At 43.0% G+C, this 23,980-nt stretch overlaps 1 protein-coding gene across 7 annotated transcripts in view; it reads left to right on the plus strand.

Moving 5' to 3' along the window:
• The window catches only part of FBXO47 (F-box protein 47), a 32,521-nt gene extending 11,797 nt beyond the window's left edge, over positions 1-20,724 (plus strand). For 2 of the 7 annotated variants that reach the window (XM_070059999.1, XM_070060000.1), the window contains 7 exons: positions 1,167-1,244; positions 5,068-5,176; positions 11,341-11,517; positions 14,701-14,847; positions 15,497-15,639; positions 19,258-19,417; positions 19,914-20,718. In XM_070059999.1, the coding sequence (XP_069916100.1) occupies positions 1,167-1,244; positions 5,068-5,176; positions 11,341-11,517; positions 14,701-14,847; positions 15,497-15,639; positions 19,258-19,417; positions 19,914-20,026 (927 nt within the window). In that variant the 3' untranslated portion in view covers positions 20,027-20,718. Of the gene's footprint in view, positions 1-1,166; positions 1,245-5,067; positions 5,177-11,340; positions 11,518-14,700; positions 14,848-15,496; positions 15,640-19,257; positions 19,418-19,913 lie in introns of all 7 variants that reach the window. The other 5 variants (XM_051824901.2, XM_002719335.4, XM_008271392.3 and 2 more) reach the window with 5 other exon arrangements.
• The last annotated feature ends 3,256 nt before the right edge of the window (positions 20,725-23,980 follow it).

Genomic DNA, 23,980 nt, shown 5'->3' on the forward strand with positions numbered 1-23,980 from the left:
CCAAGAGCCAAGAGCTTCTACTGAGTCTCTCACGTGGTTGGCAGGGACTCGAGCACTTGGGCCATGTTCCACTACTTTGCCAGGCTATTAGCAGGAAGCTAGATTGAAAGTGGAATAGCTGGGACACAAACTGGCACTCGAATGGGTTGCTGGTGTCAACCATATATATATGTTTTCCCCAAAAAACTTTTATTTAAGGAATACAAACTTCATGTATTTCATAAATACAATTTTAGGAATGTAGTGATTCTTCCCACCCACACTCCCACCCCTCTTCCTCCTCCCTCTCCTATTCCCAAGGAATATGTTTTTAATATGTAAACTGACAAACCTTTAATGATGACAGACCTGGAAATATATAGCAATGTGATTAGACATAATCTCTAATTAAGACGGAACTTTCTATACAGATTCAAACACATATCCAACTGAGCTGGTTCAGTTGTGCACTCAGTAGTGTGCCAGCTGTTTCTGAAGCACTGACTCTTCTTCATGTTAGGATTTGTGTTGAGCTCTGGACTGTATTCTTACAGCAGCTTCCCAGATGATTTGTCCACCATCCACTTCATCACTTCCCAAATCATTCTGATGCTGGATTAAGGTTATTTTTACTAAACAATAACATTCATCAAGATAATTTTATTGCTGAAATTTTTTTCAGTGGCTATTCATTTTCAGCAAATTCCTAGTTGGGTATTTAGGTTTCTCCCAGCAATGCATCCTCAATTCCTACTACTTTGAGCCTAATAAACTGGTTATATTTTTCTTACCAAGTACAGATTTTTATTCTACCTCAATACAATTTTGTCTTTACTAATTCTCTCATCAATCCTTTCCATTCATTACATCTGATTCCTACTTTAAGATTTTAAGGTGATTCCTAAATTTGTCTTTTCCTTGTTTTCATATTATCTGATATAGGTTTTTTTCACTAATTTAAAAATTTATACACATTCTAATCCAGATTATTATAACTTCATATGTATATATCTAAACTCCTTGAGGGCAGATACTTCTTATACTTTTTTTGTAATCCCTGTCTATGTGACACAGGGATAATTAGAATTTATGCTGAAAATATTCTTGCTTATTTCTGTTAAATTTGAATGTCAAATCGTTGTGCAGTTCTTCTGAAAAGGGAGAATTTACAGTTGTTCTTTTTACAGATTCCCTGTTTTAAATTCAATGGCTGTGCAGCTCCCATACAATGTTTAGGATTATCGTGCTATGGCATGTTTTTACAGGTACTTTTTATTTTAAAGATTTATTTACTTACTTAAAAGTCAGAGTTACAGAGAGAAAGGAAAGAAGAGAAAGAGAGAGAGAGATCTTTCATTTGCTGACTCACTCCCCAAATAGTTACAACGGTCAAGGCTGAACTAGGCCAAAGCCAGTAGCCTGAAACTCCATCTTGGTCTCTTATGTGGGTGGCAGGGGCCCAAGCACTTGGACCATCTTTTGCTGATTCCCAGGAGCATTAGCAGGGAGCTGGATCAGAAGTAGGGCAGACGGGACTCAAACCAGTCCCTTTATGGGACATTGGCATGGCAGACAGAGGCTTAATCCACTGTGCCACAACACCGGCCTGGACCCGCAGGTACTTTTTTTAATGAAAGAAGAAAAGGAATGTTTTTGAACTATTTAACAATTGTGCATGGAATCTATCTTTCTATAGGTTAATAGAAGTTATAATCATATTTTAAGCTTTATTTATTTATTTGAGAGATGGAGACCAAGAGAGAGAGAAACAGATAGACAGTTCCATTTCCTGGTTCATTCCCCCAAATGCTTGCAGTTGCTGGGTTTGGACCACACCAAAACTGGGAGCTGGGAATTCAATCTAAGTCTCTCATGTAGATGGTAGTAAGAACCCTATCACTTGAGCCATTACTGCTGCCTCCCAGGGTATATGCATTAACAGAAAACTGGAATCAGCTCTCTGCTATGGCCCGGGAGTGCAGTGGAGGATGGCCCAAGTCCTTGGGCCCTGCACCCACATGGGAGACCAGGAGAAGCACCTGGCTCCTGGCTTCGGATCAGCCTTCCTCTCTCTCTCTCACTGTCCACTCTGCCTGTCACACATACACACACACACACACACACACACACAAAAGAAAGAAAAGAAAAGAAAAGAGAAAAGGGCCGGCGCCGTGGCTCAATAGGCTAATCCTCCACCTTGCGGCGCCGGCACACCGGGTTCTAGTCCCGGTTAGGGCGCCGGATTCTGTCCCGGTTGCCCCTCTTCCAGGCCAGCTCTCTGCTATGGCCAGGGAGTGCAGTGGAGGATGGCCCAGGTGCTTGGGCCCTGCACCCCATGGGAGACCAGGAAAAAGCACCTGGATCCTGGCTCCTGCCATCAGATCAGCACGGTGCGCCGGCTGCAGCGGCGGCCATTGGAGGGTGATCCAACGGCAAAGGAAGACCTTTCTCTCTCTGTCTCTCTCTCTCACTGTCCACTCTGCCTGTAAAAAAAAAAAAAAAAAAAAAAAAAAAAAAAAAAAAAAAAAGAGAAAAGCTGGAATCAGAGCAGAACCAGGACTGGAACCCATGCACTCTGATATGGGATGTGGGTATCTTAACCACTAGGCTGAATACTCACTCCTATAATAATCTTAGAGCAAAATAAAATTGTACAGATTTGAGACTATAATACTCTAATCATATTATGACATCTCAGATTTTTCCCTTGTGAGAAATGATTAACATTTATTTACTTTATACCAATGTTCTCAAAGTTTCCAGGCAATTCTAAAGACTAGAAATGTTACAGGGTAGTATGTGTATGTGTGTATTACATACCTGTATATAATGAGTTTGAAGTCTTGAGCTAATTATTTAAGGTAAATTTTAGACATCAACATTATTATTTCAGTAACATTTTGATTAATCTTTTATTATAAACATAAAAATAAGAATTGCCAGCATTTGTTGAGTCTTTGCTATGTATTGCACTATCATAAGCATTTCATATGTGTTACTAATTTAAAATTTGTAACAGACTTAAATGGATACTTCTCACCTTCTAGATAGTGGGTTATTATTGTCTAGTATTAAACTCTTTGTAATCCTGAGAAAACAAAACTTACAACCTTGTGAGGTAGGCATATGGGAGAATCTTTTCTTTTTTTAAATTATTTATTTATTTGAAAGAGTTACAGAGAGGCAGAGGCAGAGAGAGAGAGAGACGCGGAGGGGGAGAGAAAGAGAGAAGTCTTTCATCTGCTGGTTCACTCCCCAAGTGGCCTCAATGGCCAGAGCTGAGCCAATCTGAAGCCAGGAGCCAGGAGTTTCTTCTGGATCTCCCATGCGGGTGCAGGGGCCCAAAGACTTGGGCCATCTTTCACTGCTTTCTCAGACCATAGCAGAGAGTTAGATTGGAAGTGGAGCTGCCGGAACTCAAACTGGTGCCCATATGGGATGCTGGCACTGCAGGTGGCAGCTTTACCCGCTACGCCACAGTGCAAGCCCCCTGGGAAAATCTTGCTCTGTAACCTGATCTGCCAGCCACAAACTCCCATGTAATTGGATTCCAGCAGCCTAGGGCTTCCAGAGCCTTCTTTCAAGACAATTTTTGCCTTTTCTCAAATTTTTTATGTATGTGTGAGGGGTGGTTTCTCTCTTTCTTTGGGACAGTAATACACATAAATGCATTTATGTAACCTTTAAAAGGTATGAAATGTCTGAAGTGAAGTCCATCTCCCTCCCAGGCCTGTCCCTTGTCTACTATTTCCCTTTGCCAGAAGCAACCACTGTTAAGTTTTTCATGTCCCTCCAGAGAGATTAAGATAAATTTTTAAACTACTGTAATCCACTTAACTATTTTCTTTTTTTGTTTGTTTTAAAATATTTATTTATTTAAAAGGAAGAATTACAGAGAGGGAGAGAGACAGAGAGAGATCTTCCACCCACTGACTCACTCCTCAAATGGTCAGGACAGCTGTGGCTGGACCAGGCCAAAGCCAAGGGCCCCAGCCATCCATGTGGGTGGCAGGGGCCCAAGTTCTTGGGCCATCTTCTGCTGCTTTCCACATTAGCAGGGAGCTAGATTGAAAGTGGAGCAGCAATGCCTTGAACTGGCACCCATATGGGATGCCAGCAACACAGTTAGCGCTTAACCCCATGCACCACAACACTGGCCCCAACTTACCTATTTTCAAAAGAATTTATGTGTTAATCAGCATTTCAGAATCTAATTATAGTAACATACCATTTGAACCTCCTTTTCATATATGTTTGTGCATTTTAATATGTTCAAAAATAATTACTAAATTTTGTCCTAATTAAAGTTTTTGAAGTTGCTTTAAATAAATGCTCAGAATTGTTATACGTACATGTCTGGGTACAGTAGGCTAAGCCACCACCTGCGATACTGGCACCCCATTTGGGTACTGTTTCAAGTGAGGCTGCTCCACTTCTGATCCAGTTTCCTGCTAATGCGCCTGGGAAAGCAGGGGATGATGGCCCAAGTCCTTGGGTCCCTTCACCCACATGGGAAACCCAGATGGAGTTCTGGGCTCCTAGCTTTGACCTGGTCCAGCCCTCTCCATTACAGCCATTTGAGGAGTGAACCAGTGGGTGGAAGAGCTCTCTTTCTCTGCGTCTCACTCTCTAACTCTGCCTTTCAAGACAAAACAATTAAAAAAAAATTGTCACATTAACATGAGATCATTCTCATTTCTAAGCAGTATCATAAATGACAGCTAGAGGGGGCAAAAAGGGTTTCCTTGTGGTCTTAAAATGAAACCACAGTGTAGTTGTGAGAAGTCGAAAGCTGTGTTGTAGGGTTTGGCTTTACTTTGTCATTTTCCTCATATTGTCAAAGTTCAAGATTCAGTATCAATATAAAGTTCTGAGAAAGAAAATTTCCTTTCTCACTGAAAAGAAACTGGATTTTAGAATATTTCAAGGTTATGGCTATATAAATTTCTTATTAAATAGTTCCATAGTGGATAAAAATTGCATGTCATCTTGATCATGTTCTAATAACAGTATACACATGAGACAGTGGTGACTTATACATCGCTCTGATGACCTGAACATCTTCAGTGTTGATTTTGTTTTCCTCAGACCTTGACAGCAGGTTGGGATGACCTCGAATGCCATCGTGTGTATAACTTCTTGTGTGAGCTGACTAATCTGTCTCGTAAGATGCAGGCTGTTGTTTGCAACAAACCAGGTAAAGAACTACAATGCTCAAATAATAGTATACGGCCGGCGCCACGGCTCACTAGGCTAATCCTCTGCCTTGCGGCGCCGGCACACGGGGTTCTAGTCCCCGTCAGGGCTCCGGATTCTGTCCTGGTTGCCCCTCTTCCAGGCCGGCTCTCTGCTGTGGCCAGGGAGTACAGTGGAGGATGGCCCAAGTCCTTGGGCCCTGCACCCCATGGGAGACCAGGAGAAGTACCTGGTTCCTGCCATCGGATCAGCGCGGTGCGCCGGCCGCAGCGCGCCGGCCGCGGCGGCCATTGGAGGGTGAACCAACGGCAAAGGAAGACCTTTCTCTCTGTCTCTCTCTCTCACTGTCCACTCTGCCTGTCAAAAAAAAAATAATAATAGTATACAACATATAGATTCATTATAATAATTCTAACATGCTATGTGACTGTTCAAAAACATATTCCTATATTTTTGCTATATAAACTGACAAACCTGTAATGATGATAGACTTGAAAATACGTATCAATGTGTTTAGGCATAATCTCTAAATAAGATAGAGTTTTCCTATACAAATCCAAAGATACATCTAACTCTAATGGCTCATTTCTGTGCTCGCTCGCTCGCTCGCTCTCTCTCTCTTTCCCTCCAGTCCTCCCTCCACAGAAGCCATATTCAGTGTCATGATTACTTCTGTGAAGGAGTGGGAAAAAGGATTAGAAGGAATGTAAAAGAATCTTTAGCATTTGTAGTGTTTTATGTAATTTTTAAAATCTGATGCAGAGGCTAGAATTTGGTCTAGTAGTTAAGGTGCCAACTGGGACACCCACGTCCCATATCAGAGTACCTGGATTCCATCCCCGACTCTGGCTCCCAATTCAGTTCCAGTTTCCTTCTAATGCAGACCCTAGGAGGCACATTTATGGCTCAAGTAATTGATTCCTGCCACCCATGTGGGAGACCCAGACTGAGTTCCCAACTTCTGCTTGGCCCAACCTTTGCAGTTGCAGATATTTGGGGAGTGAACCAGAGGATGGGAACTCTCTCTCTGTCTGTGTGTCTTTAGTCTCTGCCTTTCAATTAAAAAAAAAAAAAGAAGCAGATTTAGAAGCCCAATGAAATAATAACAGTATTAATTGATCATGTTCCTCCCTTGATCAAAAACTTTTATTAGCTCCTGATATCTTCAAAATAAAGTCGAAATAATTTATACCAGCCTTCACAATCTGATCCCAGTGTGCTCTTTCAAGCTAATTGCCCAGTACTCTTTTGTTTTTTTTTTTTTTTTTTTTTTTTTTTTTTTTTTTTTGACAGGCAGAGTTAGACAGTGAGAGAGAGAGACAGAGAGAAAGGTCTTCCTTTTCAGTTGGTCACCCCCCAAATGGCTGCTACAGCTGGTGCATGTGGGTGCAGGGCCCAAGCACTTGGGTCATCCTCCACTGCCTTCCCGGGCCACAGCAGAGAGCTGGACTGCAAGTGGAGCAACCGGGACAGAATCCGGCACCCCAACCAGGACTAGAACCTGGAGTGCCGGCGCCGCAGGCAGAGGATTAGCCTAGTGAGCCGTGGCGCGGGCCCGCCCAGTACTCTTTACATCAGTTTACGTAAGCATATTGCTCTTGGACACCTCTTACACATTTCCACCCCAGGGCTGCTTGGTCCATTCTGTCTCATTGTCCTGAGGCACCTTCTGCCCTTCCCATCCTTTAGACTGCTCTGTACCTGGCCCTGTAGAGCCTTTCCTGATCTCCTCAGATGGCCATCATCTCTCTCTAAATGTCTGTATTACTTGACCTGACAAAGCAGAGGGGATAGTCTCAGATCATTAGTAGGCATCCTATTTATACTCCTCTCACCTACAAGTAAGTAGAACATAAATGGGATAAAATGCAAAATGATGCCGCTATGGAAAATAGTTTGGCTAATCATCAAAATGCTAAATGTAGAATTACCATGTGGCCCAGCAGTTCCACTCCTAAGTATATACTTAATGGAACAGAGAGCAGAACTTAGTCAGATACTTTTACACTAAAGTTCATTGCATCATTATTCACAATAGCCAAGGTGGAAACAACCCGAGTGTCTATCAACAGATGAATAAATAAACACAATGTGATATATACTACAATATTGATGAAGCTTGAAAATGTCATGCCAACTGAAAGAAGGCAAGAACAAAAGGACAAGTATTATAGGATTCTACTTACCTGAATAGGCAAATTCATAGTGATAGAAAGTAGATTATGGCCGGCGCCACGGCTCACTAAGCTAATCCTCCGCCTGCGGACCTGGCACCCCAGGTTCTAGTCCGGTTGGGGCGCCGGATTCTGTCCCAGTTGCTCCTTTTCCAGTCCAGCTCTCTGCTGTGGCCCAGGAAGGCAGTGGAGGATGGCCCAAGTGGTTGGGCCCTGAACCCGCATGGGAGACCAGAAGGAAGCACTTGGCTCCTGGCTTCCGATCCGTACAGCGCGCCGGCCCTAGCGGCCATTTGGGGGGTGAACCAACGGAAGGAAGACCTTTCTCTCTGTCTCTCTTTCTTACTGTCTAACAATGCCTGTCAAAAAAAAAAATTAAAAAAAAAAAAGTTTGGTAACAAATGTTGGCCATAATGGAGATTAGAACCCTACTACAATGCAGGTAAGAACAGTAAAATGATGTGGCCATATTAGAAAATAATATGACAAATTTGTTAAATGATTAAACAACATCACCATCTTTTAAAATTTTATTTATTTATTTATTTGAAAGTCAGCGTTACAGAGAAGAAAAGGCAAAGAGAGAGAGAGAGAGAGATCTTCCATCCACTGCTTCTCTCTAGATGTCTGCAATGGCCGGAGCTGGGCCAATCTGAAGCCAGGAGCCAGGAGCTGCTTCTGGGTCCCCTACATGGGTGCAGGGGTCCAAGCACTTGGGCCATCTTCTTCTTTTTTTTTTTTTAAGATTTATTTTATTTATTAGAAAGACAGAGTTATAGACAAAGGTAGAGCCTAAGAGAGAGAGAGAGGTCTTCCATCCACTGGATCACTCTCCAAATGATCGCAACAGCCAGAGCTGATCTGATCAGAAGGCAGGAGTCAGGAGCTTCTTCTGGATCTCCCACATGGGTGCATGGGCCCAAGGACCTGGGCCATCTTGCACTGCTTCCCCAGGCCATAGCAGAGAGCTGGATCAGAAGTAGAGCAGCTAGGACTTGAACTGGCACCAATGTGGAATGCTAGCGCTTCAGGCCGGGGCTTGAAGCCATTCCTTAACAAAAAAAAAACATGTTAATAACAGCATTATTCATAACAGCCAAAAGGCAGCAAAAAATCCAAATGTTCTTCAGTGGTGAATGAATAATCAAACTATGGTATATCCATATAATGAAATATTATTTGGTCATAAAATAATATATGTTACGAATGGATGAACATTGAAAATGCTTTGCGGGGGCTAGCGCGCTGGTGCAGCAGGTTAACAACCTGGCCTGAAGTACCGGCATCACATATGGGCACCAGTTCAAGGCCTGCCTGCTCCACTTCCGATCCTCCACTTCCGATGCTATGGCCTGGGAAAGCAGTAGAAGATGGCCCAAGTGCTTGGGCCCCTATACCCACATGGGAGACCCAGAAGAAGCTCCTGGCTCCTGGCTTTGAATCAACCCAGCTCCAGCCATTGCGGCCAATTGGGGAGTGAACCATCAGATAGAAGACCTCTCTCTCTCTGCCTCTCCTCTCTCTGCGTAACTCTGACTTTCAAATAAATAAATAAATCTTAAAAAAAGAAAAGAAAAGAAAATGCTTTGCTTTGCTAAGTGCAATAAGACAGTCACAAGAGACCACATACTATATGATTTCATTTATATGAAAATCCAGAATTGTGAAAACTATAGATACACAGAGCAGATCATTGGTTATTTAGTGCTGGGGTGATAAAGACACAGAAGTAGGGTGGTGATATTTAAAAGAACAGGAATTCTTTCTGAAGTGATGAAATTGTTCTAAAATTGATCATGGCTACACATATCTGTGAATGTACAAAAAGCATTGAATTCTGTATTCTACATGAGTAAATCATATGGCAGGCAACTAGTTAAATCTGAGCGAGCTGGCATCCTTGCAAGTCCCACAGTAAAATGTTATCTCCTTACCTGTCAGTCAAAGACACCCACCTTCCAAAGATAGCACCTCTGTTTCCTCTGGGGACAAGAAGGAGAAAGCCATGATCATCATAAACTCCATGTAGAGGTGCCATAAAATTCCCAGATGACTTCACACACATTAAGGCTTCAGCCCCTACCTCATAGAAAAGGCTGAGGGGGACCGGCACCGTGGCACAATAGGTTAATCCTTCTGCGGTGCTGGCTTCCCATATGGACGCCGGTTCTGGTCCTGAATGCCTCTCTTCCGATCCAGCTCTCTGCTATGGCCTGGGAAGGCAGTGGAGGGTGGCCCAAGTGCTTGGGCCCCTGCACCCGCATGGGAGACCCAGAAGAAGCTCCTGGCTTCAGATCAGCGCAGCTCCCACTGTTGCAGCCATCTGGAGAGTGAACCAACAGAGGACCTTTCTCTCCCTCTCATTGTCTGTAACTCTACCTCTCCAATAAATAAATAAAATTTTTTTTTTAAAAGAAAAGGCTGAGAATGGGGGACAGCTGTCTTTGCCGCAGACCATGGTGGGGGGTACTATTCAATGTTTCTCTACATTTGGGCAACTCTCTGGCCCACTTTTGATAGGTATTTCTCCGTGTGGGGTAGCCCACATTCACATATGAATGTATGTGTTCTCTCTCACTGTTAAATAAATCCTGTCCCCAGGTTGCCTCTTATGATTCTTATCTATATGAGACAAGAACCTAGATTCGAAATTATTGTGCTCAAGCCCACATCAGTATGTGAATTAGATCTCAGTAAAGCTATTTTTTTTAAGATTTATTTTATTCATTTGAAAGGCAGAGATACAGAGAGAGGAGGGGAGAGAGAGAGAGCGAGCATGAGAGCGAGAGCTCCCCCATCCATTGGTTCACTCCCAAATGGCCACAAAGACCAGGGCTGGGCCAGGCCAAAGCCAGAAGCCAGGAGCTTCCTCTGGATCTCCAACATGGATTTAGGGTCCCAAAGACATGGACCATCCTCCACTGCTTTTCCAAGTGAATTAGCAGGGAGCTGGTTTGGAAGTGGAGTAGCCACAATTTGAGCAAGCCCCCAAATGGGGTGCCAACATTTATAGGTGGAGACTTCACTCCCTGATACCACAGCGCTGACCCCTCCATAAAGCTATTTAAAAATATAGCCCCTTTGGGGGCCAGCACTGTGGCCCAGTGGGTAAACTTGCTGCCTGTAGTGCTGGCAACCCATATTTTTTTTATAAGATTTATTTATTTATTTCAAAGTCAGCATTACACAAAGAGGGAAGGAGAGGCAGAAAGAGAAGGAGAGGTCTTCCATCCTCTGGTTCACTGCAAATAAATAAATAAATCTTTAAAAATATATCTAGTCCTTTGATCTAAGATTTTTGTGGATGTAAAGGAAGTAATACTTTCAGTAAAAAATGTGCTACTGGTAAATATCTTTAGTCTTTCCCTTCATTTATTTCTTTTTAAATCCAAAATTGTGTTAGATTCTGATAAACTTAAGCATGTCTCTTTTTTAAGATTTTATTTATTTATTTATTTGAGAGGTAGAGTTACAGGTGGGCAGAGCAAGAGACAAAGAGAAAGGTCTTCCATCCACTGGTTCACTCCCCAAATGGCCGCAATAGCTGGAGGTGGGACCATCTGAAGCCAGGAGCCAGGCGCTTCTTCCAGGTCTCCCACGCGGGCACACGGGCCCAAATACTTGCACCGTCTTCCACTGCTTTCCCAAGCCATAACAGAGAGCTGGATGGGAAGAGGAGCAGCTGGGACTAGAATAGGCACCTTTTTGGGATACTGGCACCACAGGTGGAGACCCAGCCAGCTACACCACAGCAAAAGCCCCTTAAACATATCTTCAAAGTTTTGAATATTTATCAGGGAGGTAAAGGTAAGTAGATAGTCAAACTATGAAGTTAGGGCAGTTTAAGAACAGATAAACCCTTGTATACTTTTTGTTTAGAAACCCAGTTTAGAATCACTATTTAACCACAGAGTTTGATGTGTTGCTCTGATCACTCTCCAATGAACACATTGACTCTAGTAAGGATGGTTTACGATTCTTGTCTTCACAGGAAGTTCCCGAAAACTGGAGTTAAGGATCCGACTGTTCTGTAGGAATGTTCTGCTTGATCACTGGTCACAGCGAAGTGATTCGGCTTTTTGGTTGACACGAATATTAAAACCATGGCCAATGGTGAATCAGGCAAGATTGCTGTATATCATCTTTGGGCCAATATCTCCTCAAGATGGTGAGCACCCATTTTTCAGGAATGTGTGTTATATAGCTGCTTAATTAGTTTTACTTTAGGAAGTGTATAATTTTGTATCTGCTCAGTTTTGTCATTCCTAATGACTGAACTGCATTTCATGATTTCATAGATGTATACTACATTAATTTGAGCACAAAGCTACAAGATAGATATTGTTCTTCCATAGATCATTGCTAAGTATTTATTTATTTATTTGAAAGAGTTGGCTGGCGCCACGGCTCACTAGGCTAATCCTCCGCCTGTGGCACCTGCACCCTGGGTTCTAGTCCCGGTTGGGGTGCCAGTTCTGTCCTGGTTGCTCCTCTTCCAGTCCAGCTCTCTGCTGTGGCCCAGGAGTACACTGGAGGATGCCCCAGGTCTTTGGGCCCTGTACCCGCATGGGAGACCAGGAGGAAGCACCTGGCTCCTGGCTTCAGATTGGCGCAGCGGGCTGACCGTAGCAGCCACTTGGGGGGTGAACCAATAGAAAAAGGAAGATCTGTCTCTCTGTCTCTCTCACTGTCTAACCCTGCCTGTCCAAAAAAAAAAAAAAAAAAGTTACAGAGAGAGGGAGAGAGGGAGAGAGAGAGAGAGAGAGATAACAACCTAACAACCAGGGCTATGCCAGGCTGAAGCCAGGAGCCAGGAGCTTCTTTCAGGTCTCCCACATGGGTGCAGGGACCCAAACACCTGGGCCATCTTTTGCTGCTTTTCTCAGACCATTATCACGGAGCTGGATGGGAAGTAGAGTAGGCGGGACTTAAACCAGTGTCGTACAGGATGCTGGTGTTGCAGACTGTGGCTGAACCTGCAGAGCCAAAATATGGGCTCCAATTTTTTAAATTTTAAAGTATTTTTTTTCAGGGAACAGTGCTGTGGTGTAGCAGGTAAAGCCACTGCCAGCAGTGCCGGCATCCCATATGGCACCAGTTCCAATCCTAGCTGCACCACTTCCAATCCAGCTCTCTGCTCTGGCCTGGGAAAGCAGTAGAAGATGGCGCAAGTCCTTGGGCTCCTGCACCCATGTGGGGATTAGAAGAAGCTCCAGGCTCCTGGTTTCAGATTGGCCAAGCTCTGGCCATTGCAGTCATTTTGGTAATGAACCAGTGGATGGAAGACCTCTCTCTGTCACTCTGCCTCTCTGTAACTCTACTTTTCAAATAAATCTTTTTTTTTTTTTTTTTTTTTTTTTTTTTTTTTTTTTTTTTTGACAGGCAGAGTGGACAGTGAGAGAGAGAGACAGAGAGAGAAAGGTCTTCCTTTGCCGTTGGTTCACCCTCCAATGGCTGCCGCTGCAGCCGGCGCACCGCGCTGATCCGATGGCAGGAGCCAGGAGCCAGGTGCTTTTCCTGGTCTCCCATGGGGTGCAGGGCCCAAGCACCTGGGCCATCCTCCACTGCACTCCCTGGCCATAGCAGAGAGCTGGCCTGGAAGAGGGGCAACCGGGACAGAATCCGGCGCCCCAACCGGGACTAGAACCCGGTGTGCCGGCGCCGCAAGGTGGAGGATTAGCCTATTGAGCCACGGCGCCGGCTCAAATAAATCTTTAAAAAAATTTTATTTTCATTATATTTGAAAGGCAGAGAGAGAAAGAGAGACAGCAAGCTTCTATCTACTGGTTCACTCCCTGCATGCATGCAACAGCTAGAGTTAGGCCAGGCCAAAGCCAGGAGCTTGAATCTCCATTTGGATTTCCTGTGTGGGTATCAGGGACCCAAGTACTTCAGTTAATATTTTCTGCTTCTCACAGTACACATTAGCAGGAAGCTGGATTGGAAGCAGAGGGTGCAGGACTTGAACATGGGATGTGGGCATCCCAAGCAGTGACTTAAGCCACTGTGCCAAATGCCTATACCACTAAATATTTTCTAATAATCTCTAGTTTACTCAAAATAGCTGCTTTTCTTTTTTAAGATTTTTTTTATTTGAAAGAGTTACAAAGAGAGAGAGGTCTTCCATTTGCTAGTTCACTCTCCAAATGACCACAGTGGCCAGGGCTGGGCCAGGCTGAACCCAGGAGCTTCATCCAGGTTGGAAGTGGAGCAGCTGGGATTTGAACTGGTGCTCATATAGGATACCAAGGTCACAGACAATAGCTTAACCTGCTGTGCCACAATGTTGGCATTTTTTTAAAAAAGATTCATTTATTTATTTGAGAGACAGAGGCAGAGAGAAAGAGAGAGATCTTCCATCTGCTGGTTCATTCCCCAAATGACCACAACGGCTGGAGCTGAGCTGATCCAAAGCCAGGAACCTGGAGCTTCTTCCAGGTCTCCCACATGGATGCAGGGACCCAAGGACTTGGGCCATCTTCTGCTGCTTTCCCAGGCACATTAACAGGGAGCAGGATAGGAAATGGAGCATCCGGGACTAGAACCGACACCCACATGGGATACCAGCCCTGAAGGCTGGGACTTTAACCTGCTGCACCACAGTGCTAGCCCCTGCTTTTCATTTTTTAAACATTATTTTAACTTACGGTTGTGTTTCCTGCTGGAGGGGACTAATAGTGATAGTGAAGCAAGATCATAGTCAGAATTTGTGCTTTACTTAATTTTGGATGCATAGTAGGATTTTTGGCAAGTTTGTTTTACTTCTCTATAAGTCTTGATTGATTAATATTAAAATTATCATGCATTGCTTTAATTCACATTGGCTTACTTCAGGAAGTAACAAGTTAAGGGATACTGAGTCACAGCAGGAAGCCAATCTGGGATTAGAATTTTGTTGTGTGTAACCCACAAAGAAAATCGATCATAGACAAAGAATCATAATTGATTGACTCTCTCTGCTTGGAAATTGACTAAATTACTGTTTTGATTCTTGAATATAACATACTCTCATTTTGAAAAGATAATAGATTTTATTTATTTTATTTTAGTAAGATTACATCAATTGCTTGTTCCAATTTCTATTATGGGACAGCATCATCTCTAAACCGGAAGCACTGTTCTGCATGGTGAAAGTACCCTTATTTCATTGGCTGTTATTGTGCTTCATCACATCTGTATGAAACATTCAAATTTATACTGTTTTCAGAATTGACACTTCATTATGAAAAGTCAATAGTCTATATATGTAATGGCATTCCAGTGTGTAATTCACTTTCCTCTTTAAATAATCCATGAAGTCTTTAATACAAGTCAACTATTCTGTCATAGCCTAGTTTTTGTTTCGATTCAGGACAGGTGTTTTGGCAGAAAATGATAGAAGGACCTACAGATGAGTCCAGTCTTAAAGGTCTGGCAGAGGCTATTAAATTACTGTATGACACAGGTACCAAAGAGTGGACAGCAGATGATGTTATCAGTCTTGTAGATGAACTATCAGGTAACAATAATGTAACTAATGTAGAGTAATATAATTATGAGAATACAGTAATAGAATTATAATTATACTTCTATGTGTGCAAATTAAGTACCTATTATAAAAACACTAATTGCTCTAAAATATTTTAAAAGTTTGGTATTATGTTTGCAGAAAATACATATAATCAGCTTTATATCAATTGTCAATTTTATAAGTATATATTATTATTATTGTCATATTTTAACTAGGTTCATTACTCTCATTTTGCAAGTTTCAGAAGCACCCTCCTAGGTTATGTAAGAAGAAAATCCTCTCTGCTGGTGCAGGAGAGGTGAAACAGTTTTTTCCATTCCTGCATAATCCTTTAGATTCTGAGGTTTCCCAAGTTTCTTCCTTACCACAAGCTTAGACCAGCTTGCCCACCGATGAAGTGTGTGCAGACCAGCTTCCACTTGATTACTAAGGCATTCGTAAGAGCCATCACAACATGGCCATAATCTCTGTCTTTAGCTGAATGCTGTAATTGAAAAACTGAAACGTTTTCCCCAAGCGTTCCCCTTGGCACTAATTGTATTTCTGATAAAGCGCTATAATGTTGCATGTATTAATGATGTTTGCTATGGCCATAGTGTGATTTCTCATAAAATAACTGTTGTCCCTCTAATAAAAGTGGTTCCCCGTGAGTGGCTTCTAGAGAATAATGCACGACTTCTAATCCTGAGTGGGAACAGCATCTGCTTCACTTTCATGGCTAGTAAAGCTGTCAATGGACGGGCCACTGAACTGGCGAGACTTGTAGTCTTTTTGGCTTTGGTAAGTGAAAAATTATTTTTTCTCTAACAAGATGTTTAACATTACAGTTGACCTGCCAGGGATTGCCCTGAAGAAATTTAAGTGTGTATTTTTAAAATTTCTTTTTAAAAATACTAGAATATATATAACAAGCCATGTCATTTTGAAGCATTCTTTATATTAACCTGTTCCTTATATACCTCAAAAGCACCCCCAGGGCCCAGACATTTGGCCTAGAGGCTAAGAGGCCAGTTTGAGACGCTCACATTCCATGTTGAACTGCCTGGGATTGAGGCCCAGCTCTGTTCCTGAGTCCAGCTTCCTGCTAATGTGCACCCTGGGAGACATCAGGTGATGGCTCAAGTGCTTGGTCCCTGACACCCACAAGGGAGACCTGGATTGCATTCCTGGCTCCTGGCTTCCAGCTCTGGCCCAGCTCTGGACATTGTGAACATATGAGGTGCAAGCCAAGGGATGGGTGTTCTGTCTGTCTGTCTGTCCTTCTTTCTCTGTGTCTCTGCCTCTCAAATTTTAAAAAACTTTTTGATTTCCTTCAAAATAATCAGTGTGGATGGAGAGGTAGGGAAAGGATGTAGCAGTGAATATAGGGGTCGGCACCGCGGCTCACTAGGCTAATCCTCCGCCTTGCGGCGCCGGCACACCGGGTTCTAGTCCGGTCGGGGCTCCGGATTCTGTCCCGGTTGCCCCTCTTCCAGGCCAGCTCTCTGCTGTGGCCAGGGAGTGCAGTGGAGGATGGCCCAAGTGCTTGGGCACTGCACCCCATGGGAGACCAGGAGAAGCACCTGGCTCCTGCCTTCAGATCAGCGCGGTGCGCTGGCCGCAGCGGCCATTGGAGGGTGAACCAACGGCAAAGGAAGACCTTTCTCTCTGTCTCTCACTGTCCACTCAGCCTGTCAAAAAAAAAAAAAAAAAAAAGGCTAATCCTCCACCTGCAGCGCCGGCACACCGGATGCTAGTCCTGGTCGGGGCGCTGGATTCTGTCCTGGTTGCCCCTCTTCCAGGCCAGCTCTCTGCTGTGGCCCGGGAGTGCAGTGGAGGATGGCCCAGTGCTTGGGCCCTGCACCTGCATGGGAGACCAGGATAAGCACCTGACTCCTGGCTTCAGATCAGCACGATGCGCCGGCCGCGGCGGCCATTGGAGGGTGAACCAATGGCAAAAGGAAGACCTTTCTCTCTCTCTCTCTCACTGTCCACTCCGCCTGTCAAAAAATAAAAACAAATATTTTAAAGATATATTTATTTATACTTGAAAGGCAGAGTGACAGAGATAGGGAGAGATAGCAAGAGAGAGATCTTCCAACTGCTGGTTCACTCTCCCAAGTGCCTGCAACAGCCAGGGCTGGATCAGGCCAAAGCTAGGAGCCAGGAATTACATCTGGGTCTCCCATGTGGGTGGCAAGAACCCAGGTACTTGGGCCATTATTTGCTGCTTTCCCACGTGTATTACCGGGAACCTGGATCAGAAGCAGAGTGACCAGGACTTGAAACAACACCCTGATAAGGGATGCAGATGCCCTAGATGGTGACTTAGCCTCCTGTACCACAACTCTTACCCCTGCTTACATCTTTTAAGAAATATCAAGGTATAAATAAATACCTTCAAGAACAACTGCAAATATGTTAGCAAATATATATGTATGTATGTGTTTATTTCCCTATATATGTGTGTGTGTGTGTTTATGTGTGTGTGTATGTGTGTGTATCAGAGGAAAGTAGAGGACAATGGGCTTCTCTGATCCCAGTAGATGATGGCCTTTAAAAAAAAGATTTACTTATTTATTTGAAAGGCAGAGTTACAGAGAGGCAGAGGCAGAGAACGAGAGAGAGGTCTTCTCAAAGGCTGGAGCTGGGCCAATCCAAAGCCAGGTACCAGAAGCCAGGAGCTTCTTCCAGGTATCCCACCTGGGTGCAGGGTCCCAAGGATTTGGGCCATCTTGTACTGCTTTCCCAGGCCATAGCAGAGAGCTGGATTGGAAGTGGAGGAGCTGGGACTAGAACCAGCGCCCATATGGGATGCTGGCACTGCAGGTGGTGGCTTTAAGTACTACGTCAGAGTGCCTGCCCCAATGATGGCTTTTTAAAAAGGAATTCACAGGGGCAGATGGAGAGTGGCAACAGATTCTTCAAGGCTTCTGAGAAGTGGAGCCACATAACTATAATCAGGGCCATTAAAGCAGTTCAGTATTATTTCTGAAGGGTAAAAATGTGCAGAAGAACAGCAGGAGGTGAGGCTAGATAGGAAGGGAGAGACTAGTTAGGAAGAGCTCTGTAGGCCACTCTGTGGAGCTGGAACCCAACCTCTAACAGGGAGATACCTAAAAGTTGTAAAGAAGGCAGAGATGTGATGTTTTTGGCAGGTCACCTTGGTAGCACTGTAGCAAACAGAGGACACTAGGGGTAGGGAAGCTTTCTCTGGAAGCCTTTAATAATTCTGATGGTCATGTTCTCTAAATTGCCTCTGATTTGTCTTCTCTTTGTCTTCATATACTATTAGTGCTCTTAAGCCATTGTGTATCGGCTAAGTCATTTCCCAAAATAGATTACAAATAGATTGATATCCAGGGCTGTCACTTACTTCTTTCATAGAACCAGATACAGTGCTTTACACAGAACGAATAGGAAATCTTCCTGCAAGATTAGCAGTATTCAGTTAGATCGTTATGTAGTCTGTTTTCATGCTATACGTGATCTATTTGGCTATGTGTGTTACATCAGCCATTTAGAACATTAATACATAAACCTTTTTCGTTGCAGTCAGTTTTGGCTGGGAACATGTAGTCTTTACTTTAAATATTTATATTTTAAAGATTTATTTATTTGAAGGTCAGAGTTACAGAGACAGAGAGAGAGGGAGAGAGAGAGATCAATCTTCCATCTGCTAGTTCACTTCCCAGATGGTCGCAATGGCCCAGGCTGGGCCATGCCTAAGGCAGGAGCCAAGAACTTCTTCCAGGTCTCTTTGTGGGAAACACGGGCCCAAGTCCTTGGGCCATCTTCTGCTGCTTTTCCCAGGCCATTGGCAGCTAGATGTATCAGAAGTGGAGCAGCCAGGACACAAACTGACACCTATATTGGATGCCAGCATTGCAGGCAGTGGCTTTACCTGCGATGCCACAACACTGACCCCTGAATATTTGTATTTAAATAATGGAGAAACAAATATTACTAAAACTCCTAAGGCGGGAAATTGATAATTTCATGGAGTTCTTCTGCCTATTGAAATAACCTATTTGTCCATAATCCTCATTAGACTCCTTGAAAATAGAGTGGTATCTTTATGGCTTATCATTGTACCTCTAACTCTTAACAGGTACTCAGTAAATGTTTATGTGTTGAATGAACAAAAGTCTTATTTCTCATATAATCAATAAATTTTGAATATATGTTTGCACTAATAATATTCTGTAATAATCTTAGAGCAAGTCTTCATTTTTTTTACTAAAATTGTACCATTTAAAAGCAAGATTATTAGAAGAACATTTTCCACTTATAGACTCAGTATATGGTATAATGTGTAATAAATTATGCAGAATCAAAAGCCATAATTGTCAATACAGTTTTCAATTTCTACAGCTTTCTTCACAAGATTGACAATAATGCTTTGTATACTTAAATCAGGTGTGTGAGAAAGAACTATACTGCATGGATTGGGCAGTGAAAATGATGCAGAAAGTCTGTAAAGTCTTTAACACTCCAATAGAAAGAAATAACTTCCTGCAGAGTGTGGCCAATGCGTTTGCATGTGTTATAATGGAAATGCTGCAATCAATTATGTCTGGTGAGTAGAAATGTAGGAAGTGCACAGGTGTGGGCCAAACACATTCAAGTCCCCACTCTGTCTTCAAGAGCTATTTCTGCGTCGACTTTTGTCTCTAAACTAACAATAGAAGGAGCAGATATTTTTAGCTTGTTGGTTTTTCTATTAGATATATTTAGTTCCTTGTTGGTTTAGCTAGACAAAAAAAAATAATAATAACCTTGTTTTGTGGCTAAGAAGACTAAGGCTTAGAAAAATGACCTGACCTGCCCATGGTCAGAAAGCTGAAGCAGCAGAGCACGGTCAGCATCCTTCCCTTCTGGTGTCTGATCCAGTGTTCTTATATGATTCCATGATTTCAGCAGTTAGTGTCTGTCTCAGGAGAGGTCACTAACAGAAAGTCTTCTGTTTTAAATTTTGTTGGGGGCAACTGGAGCATCTTGTTTCCAATTGCATATTTAAATGTTTAACTGTCATTTTCTTTTCCCTACTGTCGATTCCTGTGTATGGCATATAGGAGACCGTGATGAAGACGACAGAAGCTTTTTGAATTTGTTCCATCTTGTGCATGCTCAGGCTAACTTCCATAAGGAGGTCCTGTATTTGACCATGGGTTCTGTGTCTTCCTAAATACTCGGACAGCTTTTCCTTTAGAGGGCATCTCACTGAACAATTAGAAGATGGCTACTTTTTCACATCTGAAGAACAGCAGCCATGGGACTTATCCTCATCTAAATAACCTAAGAAAATAGCATAGAATTTTAGAAGCAACTACTTATTCCTATTGTATTATAAAAAATAATAAACAAACCAAGAATGTAGTGAGATTTCTCTAAACAAGCGCGGCCTCTGTAGGTTTCAGCAAACCCAACACCAAACCAAAATGGAATTTTAACTGTCCCAGATTCTGGATCCAGCCCAAGCTGTGTGTCTTGGAAGGTATGGGAAGCAAGAGAAAATTCTGTTTTGTAGTTAGAGCAGATCCAATTCACTAAATAGCATGTTTCTGTTCATTTTGCTTAGGTTGTATAGACTTTGCCCAGAATATTTTGTAAAGATTTGCAATATGATGTTTTGTAATATACAGAATATAAACCACATTCATCACCACCTTCTTGGCTTATGATTATAAACGTCATTATATTCGTGCATGTTTTGTATAAACTAATGGATTTTTTATAGAAGTTCAAAGGAAGAACATGTATGTGTGTGTTTATACATATACCTATGTGGGAGTATATTTGTGTAAACTACAGACACACACACACATACACACAGGATTATTTCAAACAGTTTGTGGAAATATAGAGCTAAAAGTTACATGTGACCTCCATTGTGGCACAGCGGGTTAAGCCGCTGCCTGCAATGCCAGCATCCCATATGAGCTCCAGTTTGAGTCCAGGCTGCTCCATTTCCAATCCAGCTCCTTGCTAATGCACCTGGGAAAACAGCTGAAGATGGCCCAAGTGCTGGGACCTCTGCTACTCATGTGGGAGACCAGGATGGAGTTCTGGGCCCCTGGCTTCAGCCTGGCCCAGCCTGGCCATTGCAGCCTTTGGGGAATAAACTAGCAGATGGAAGATCGCTCTCTTTCTCCCTCTCTCTGTCCCTCTGCCCTTCAAATAAAAGAATGTCTTTTGGATTTTTAAAAATTTATTTTTGTACAAAAACTTTTAAAATATCATCATAGTTTTTCATAATACACATTTTCCATGAACTTTTTGAGACCTCTCTTGTTTCTGTAAGACTAACCATGGTGGGGCCAGCGCCATGGCGCACTAGGTTAATCCTCCACCTGCAGCGCCGGCAGCCCACATAGGCGCTGGTTCTAGTCCCGGTTGCTCCTCTTCCAGTCCAGCTCTCTGCTGTGGCCTGGGAAAGCAGTAGAGGATGGCCCAGGTCCTTGGGCCCTGCACCCTCATGAGAGACCCGGAAGAAGCACCTGGCTCCTGGCTTCGGATCGGTGCAGCTCCAGCCATTGCGGCCATTTGGGGAGTGAACCAACGGAAGGAAGACCTCTCTCTCTCTCTCTCTCTTTCTGTAATTCTACCTGTCAAATAAATACTAATCATGGGGCTGCCACTGTGGCACAGTGGGTAAACACCCTGGCCTGAAGCGCCAGCATCCCATATGGGTGCCGGTTCAAGACCCAGCTGCTCCACTTCCAATCCAGCTCTCTGCTATGGCCTGGGAAAGCAGTAGAAGATGGCCCAATTTCTTGGGCCCCTGCTCCCAGGTGGGAGATCTGGAAGAAGCTCCTGGCTCCTGGCTTCAGATTAGTGCAGCTCTGGCCGTTGCGGCCAATTGGGAGTGAACCAGCAGATGGAAGACCTCTCTCTCTCTGCCTCTCCTCTCTCTGTGTAACTCTGACTTGCAAATAAATAATAAGTAAATCGTTTAAAAAAAGACTAATCATATAAATAACCTATAAGAAGAAGAAGGTATTTATGTTTAATACAGTCAAATCATCTTCTATACTTTCCTGAGGATTACAGTAAAATGTTGCAAACAAGGGGAAGTATAAAGTGACAGTAGCTATTCTGCCAGAACAGTCTTTGCAAACAATTTGCACTTCTTCCTAAAGCTTTTCTCCCTGTTTCAAAAAGCGGGACTTGCTGAAGGAAACCAGAAGCGTGAACGGTTAGAGCAGCCAGTGAAAGAGTGGGGTTCCAAGAAGCTTCAGGACTGTTTCTGTCCGTGGGCACCTGCCACCAGCACTTTCACTGTTGAAGGAGATGGCAGTAGTGCCTTCTGGGACTGAAATAATGCCAGAGCCGCCCGGATCTCCAGTTCTTCTCGTGGGTTGTTCTTCCCGCTGGGATTCTCTGAGCTGGATTGCTTTGCCCAGTACCTGGATATAAGTAGCTTATGGAGCTGGTAAAGCAAAGAACACCAGCTTGTCTGGAAATTAGCTACAGGAAAGGGGCGTGCACTGTGCCAAATTCTCAGGTGTTCGGATAAAGGGGCTCAAAGATTTAATAGAACTCAAGAGTGAAAACTGTGGAGAATGTAAATGTGATGACAAGAATTCACTATATATTTTGGTAGCAAAATCACTTAATTTCATTTTGGGAGTGTTGGAAATCAACTACCTTTCTTTGATGGATTATCCAATTATTATATTGGGGCAGGAATTTTTTTACTCAAGTTAATAATTTGCATGTTTATGCAAAAAACAAAGTTATTGCTTTTATCTTGGCTTCATCTTTTTCTTCTCAATTCAATAATTATCCATAACTGGATTTATAAACATTAAAAGCTGGCAGGTATCAGAGTACAAAATAACTCTTTAATTGTTTTTTTCTCCCCTTCCTCCTTTTCCCATTCTTGCTTTGGAAAGCCTAATAGATTTATGTATCAAAATATTGGTGATTCCAATTTGAGAATATATCCCATTTGATTACTTGCAGAAGAAAGAAAAAAGTAAAAATGTTAATATAAGTAGTGTCTCTAATGTTGCACCAAATAGATGCTGTTTCATTTTCTTAGAGAAAGAAATTGGGCATTGTGAAATTTCCCGGAATTCTTTGAATTATTCAACTGTGTACGACGGCTACTTCAGCAAGTTTACAAAAGAAATGTGGTTTAATTTAAAACATCCTTGACTCGGACTTTGAACCTCGTTACACACGTGAGCTCCATGACTGCTCTATAAGCACTTGTTACTTCTTACAGTTTCATATTTCATACATGTCAGATTATTATCTTACCCTCCCCAGAAATTTGGGTCATAAGAAATCAGATTCATTTTTGCTTGCAATAGATAAATGGCAAAAAGCTAAAAAAAAAAAGCCGATGAATTCTTTATTTGTTTATTAAGAGATATAAATAAGATTTCTGACCAAATTTTCAGTTTCTTCAACTCAGTGGTTCAGTTTTTGTGGAATACATGTATCATCAGGAATAAAGTGTCGTATCAAGTCTTAAGGTGGGAGACTAACTTGGCACACACTCTGATAACCCCTAGTGTGGATATGTATGTGCTGGTATAGGCAGTCATATCGCCACAAAAAAAGCATTTGCAGAATGCATAGCCTAAAACCCTCGGAGACCGTCCATTTCTAACTCCAGAGCAGCCGTAGTGTAACTGCACAAACTACCAAGTCAGACAACAGCCTGTGTCTTGTCTAAACTAGAAGATTGACCTAAAAGCGAGGAGACCTGGCTCCAGCTCTTTTTCCCTCTTTCTAGTCGTTTCCTTTGCTTTGCTTTGTGGGAGGATTTTAATTTCCACCAGAGTACAAGCTCACAACACATTATTGGTTTTCATTACTGTTTCCAAACACATACCACACCATAGGAATGCTAAAGACTAATGGCTTCTTTCCTTAGGAGCTAAGGTTTTATCTTGGGATGAATCCTGTGTGTCTTATGAGACCCTCCAGCACCCGTCTGCAGCACGTTTTTGGATGACCCTTCTAGTCTGCCCCCTCCACTTGATAGGATCTCAAGGCAGCAGTCAGTGCCTACACTTGGAAGGCCAGGCCTCCCTCCCAGGCTCACTCTGCGCAGCATAAACAATAGGCACCTTGTTTCACTTTCACACTGTTCCCAGCCTCTGATGACTCAGTTCATGCTTCCAGT

Source organism: Oryctolagus cuniculus, chromosome 17, assembly GCF_964237555.1.
Source record: "Oryctolagus cuniculus chromosome 17, mOryCun1.1, whole genome shotgun sequence".
Classification (NCBI taxonomy): Eukaryota; Metazoa; Chordata; class Mammalia; order Lagomorpha; family Leporidae; genus Oryctolagus; species Oryctolagus cuniculus.